Source organism: Triticum urartu, chromosome 3 (genome assembly GCF_003073215.2).
Source record: "Triticum urartu cultivar G1812 chromosome 3, Tu2.1, whole genome shotgun sequence".
Taxonomy (NCBI): domain Eukaryota; kingdom Viridiplantae; phylum Streptophyta; class Magnoliopsida; order Poales; family Poaceae; genus Triticum; species Triticum urartu.
Window position 1 is genome coordinate 464,676,775 of NC_053024.1, and position 4,474 is coordinate 464,681,248.

The following is a 4,474-nucleotide window of genomic DNA, read 5'->3' on the forward strand; positions in this document are numbered from 1 at the left end:
AATGCAAACACAGGTCAAGCCCTTCGAGAGGTTCTCAAAACTATTCTCAGGCACAATTTAAAAAACCAAACCGGTAATCGAACCGGTAAGGTTGTCGGTTCAGGCTTTCACCGGTCGGACCGTCGGTTCACCGGTTCGATTCTTGATTTTTGAAGCAATAAAATACTATATATTTTATCAATAAATACACCAATCAATAGATAAGAAATTATTTAATCAGACTGTCAGGCGTCCTGGTCCTCCTGCTCGGGTGCTCATAGCCTGGACTCTGGAACGGAGGGAGGCAGCCGAAGGGAGGACTGGTTGAATTGACTGGAGCGGAGGAAGGGAGTGGCGGCGTGGGCTAGTGGCCTACTACTACCATGTGGAGCGGTGAGGGAGATGTGGCTCGCCGCACCACTGCGCCCGGCAAGGGTCGCGTCAGAGGAGGGCGACTACGCTCGACGGGGTTTGCCTGGGATCAAAATCAAGAGAAAGGCTCCCAAATTGGCCGGAAGCCTACCAAAACAAGGTTTTCTTCCTTTTTCGATTCTACCCCCAGCCTATTTGCACGAAAACAATTTGATTGAGGGGCTTTTTAGGAAACGACATCGAACTATCTGGTTTTCTATGAACCGATCGGTTTGCCGTTTTTTAGAAAATCTGGCCGGTTCGACCGGATTTTTCCGATTCGATTGTTCGAACGGTCCGCTGTGCTTAAAAACCCGTTGGGATCATCGGTTTTGTTTTTTTGGTCCGACGGCCGGTTTTGTCCGATTTTTTAAACTATGCTCTCGGGATATCGGTGGAGGCATTCTCTGAACACTACTTGGGCCTGCCTACTGCCATTGGAAGAATCACAAGTGGTACGTTCAGTCACATTGGTGAACAAAACGGAAGTAAGGTTCGGGGTTGGTCTGAGAAATTTTTACATTTAGTATGAGTTGTTTCCAACTGCAGGCCGCGAGGTTTTGTTGAAATTAGTTGCCCATGCAATTCCTACATATAGTATGAGTTGTTTCCAACTAAGAAAAAGGTTTGCAAAGATGTTTCAACATCAATGGCAAAGTATTGATGGGGTAGCTATCTGGATAAGTGGTCTCTGCATTGGCTTTCCTTGGAGAAACTCGCATCTCCAAAAGTGAAATGGGGATGGGTTTTAGGGATCTCCCTTCATTCATTCTTGCCATTCTAGGTAAGCATGGTTGGCGCCTGTTGACCCACCCCGACTCCCTTTGTGCAAGAGTTCTGAAGGGCAAGTACTATCCACATACAAAGTTTTTACACGCCACAGCTCCTGCATGAGTGTCGTCCACCTGGAAGGCGATTATCGTGGGCAAGAAGGCCCTGGACGTCGGCTTGATATGGTCGGCGACGGTTCGGGCATCTCTAAAACCTATGGGGCATCTAGGTACTGCACCTTTACCCAAAGTTTCAGACTTATCAATGAGTACACATGTAGTTGGAATATTGAGCTAGTTCATCAGAACTTTCTACACCCCGATGCAAAAGCCATATTGAACATACCTCTTAATCCATTTGGGGAAGAAGATAGCCTAACATGGGCAAAAGTGAGGCAACTATACTGTAAAGTCAGTGTACCGATCTCTCATGACTCGTAATAAGCTGAGCTCTCTAGAGGAAGGGACGATTACAGAAACTTCAATGACAAATAAATAGTTGTGGTCTGCATTTTGGAAACTGAATGTCATACCGAAGTTAGGGCGTTCCGGTGGCGGGTGCTCCGCGACATATTACCGGACTCCAAAACATTGAAGTATGGACATATTAAACCACTTCGCATATGTGACATCTGTCACGCTATGGGGGAGGACTTTATGCATGGTCTCATTTCATGTATATATGCTAAAAAATTTGGATTGCAGCAAGGGATAGATTTAATCTTTGCCTGCCAAGGTTGCACCCAGAAACATGGTCTCGTGATATTTTGCTAGACCCAATGTTCTCAGAGGACTCAAGATGCAAAATTATCACAACTATGCATGCCATATGGTCATCACAGAACCGATGGACACACAATGAAGATGGGTATGATCCAGTTCAGGCGATTAAAGGAGTGCATGAAACCCTTTTCATCCTTGACATTCCATCGCGCCAGAGGACGCATGGGACACTGTTTTAAGACCACCGGAGGCGGGATGGATCACCATCAACAGGGACGGGGTCTATCTTCGCTGATGCTCTGCCGGGTGGAGCAGGCTGCATGACCCAATCTCACCTATCGTTTCTTGGTGCATGGTGTAAGCCCTTGCCAGGAGTTTCCGACACATTCGTGGTTGAGCTACTGGCTATGAGAGAAGGGGTGATCTTCGCCCATTTGCGCGAGTATTCACATGTGATCATGGAGGTTGACTGCCTGGATCTTGTCAAACTATGGAACTCACATCAAAATTCATGTTTGATTGCGGCGCCTGTCTTACAAGAATTGGAGAATGTTATGCCTAGTTTTTTTTTGTTTTCAGTTCATCATGTTGGTAGGGACCTGAATTTCCCGGCCCACCAATGTGCTCAATGTGCTTGTACGTTTGAGGGTATGGATAGTTGGCTTGATCAAAGCCCAGATTTTGTCATTAGCAACCTACGGGCAGATTGTAACCGGATAATATTTCGTTGAATAAAGTCCCAATTCGATGGAATTTTTTTTTATCCGCACCAGTGATTTGTGCTCCCACCACTAGTGTGCCTCTCAACTCTAATGTACTAGTAACTTGATCAAGTCAGAGAGAGTCGGTGCGGGAAAAATACAAGTCAAGTAACACGAAGAATCTGCATTCAGGAGGCCAACACGAAGAATCTGAATTCAGGACACGAGACCGGATAGTGTTGTCCTCCAGAAAGGACCTTGGTGATGCTCAACAAAGCCAGAGCCAAGGAAAACAACATCCACCGGCCAAACGCCCGAAATTCCACATTCCGGTCCGGTGAGACCCTTTCAGCCCGCGCATCGTTGGCTGTTCCGCGGCGCTGCCCACACCCATGATTTGACTCCCAACTGCAACGCCGCCGTCCGCGTCGCAGCAGCTGTCGTCACGAATCCGGCGGCCCCGACAGCGGCTGACGCCCCTCCACGTCACTCCCCGCGACAACTCGTGTGCTGTGCAGTCCCCGCGGAAAGCTCCCCCGCGTCCTGCGGGTCCCGCATACTACCGCCGTGCTGTCGTCACCTTCCCACCTCACCTCCCTCCTCCCTGTATATATCGGGCCCCTTCGCCTCCCCAAGCCATCACACAGACGCCCAGCCATCGTGCTCACGAACCACACACCGGCGCAAGACAGGGAAAAGAGGGAAGGTCGGGAGCATCCACGTAGTGGTGCGCAATGTACCAAGCAATCCCCTACAGCAGCACCCGGCCCTGGGCCCGCCCGTCGCCGGCGGCGGAGCCGGCCGTGGCCGTCAAGGCGGAGACCGCGGAGGCGGCGGCGTCCCGGGAGGACGCGGCGGGGGTTGAGAGGGCGGTGTCGGAGAGCCCGGTCGTGGTGGTGGGGAGGCGGGCCTGCTGCCTCACCCACGTGGTGAAGCGGCTGCTGCAGGGGCTCGGGGTCAACCCCGCCGTGCACGAGGTCGCCGACGAGGCCGCGCTCGCCGGGGTCGTGCCGGACGGTGGGGAGGCAGCGGCGCTCCCGGCGGTCTTCGTCGGCGGGAAGCTCCTCGGAGGCCTCGATCGCCTCATGGCCGTCCACATCTCCGGCGAGCTCGTGCCCATCCTCAAGAAGGCCGGCGCCCTCTGGCTCTGATCGGACCCTTCCTTCCTTTCCTTAGTTTCCTTTCGTCAGAAGACGGTGCCGCGGTTTAATCCTGGCCGTCGGATCGAAGTTTACACCGCGGCCGATTTACTCTAGGATTTTGGGTTTCTTTAATGGTGTGCTAATTTTTTTCTCAAAAAATATATTTATATGAGAAAAAAAGAAACAGACAGCTAGCGTTACTGATTTTGGTAAGTAATTTATTTCGTCTGGTCATGGGCATGTGAATGAGTACGGAAGAAGAGCGTTTGTCGTTTCTATTTCCGAGTTAATGAGAATCAGATGCTTCTTACGGAAATCTTCACCTGCGGCCTGAAATTTCATTCTCCGTTTTTTCAGTTAACAAGTTAGGCGTCTAGCTTTCGTTGGTACACGGACGCTTGATTCAAGTCATGGTTGGTTGTTGACAAGATTTATAGGTGGATGTTACTGCATACAGGTGGCATGGCTAACCTATGTCAATAGGGTATTCATGTGTGTACAGTACAGCTACCGATTCCATTCCAGTCCAACTGTTTCAGTGTTTAGTTGCGGATTACTAATAAACCATCCATCAATCAACAATCTTCGTCGTTTGGTTGCCCGTTTCTAACAATCTTTTACTTGCAATGCATCCGACTATGCTAGTCTAGGAAGGAGTAGGAAGTTGCATCATCATCAACAACTAGTCTTGGATTAGTCATCATACCTCTAGTCTAGTTATAAAACTGCAGCCAGCAGAGGAGACGAG

The 4,474-nt window shown here is 49.9% G+C and overlaps 1 protein-coding gene across 1 annotated transcript; it reads left to right on the forward strand.

Annotated features, from left to right (window-relative positions):
* The first annotated feature begins 3,211 nt into the window (after positions 1-3,211).
* On the forward strand, positions 3,212-4,042 carry LOC125544361 (monothiol glutaredoxin-S5-like). The gene has a single exon (XM_048708024.1). The coding sequence runs from the start codon at positions 3,319-3,321 to the stop codon at positions 3,733-3,735; it is 417 nt and encodes a 138-aa protein (XP_048563981.1). The 5' UTR covers positions 3,212-3,318; the 3' UTR covers positions 3,736-4,042.
* Positions 4,043-4,474: the final 432 nt, after the last annotated feature.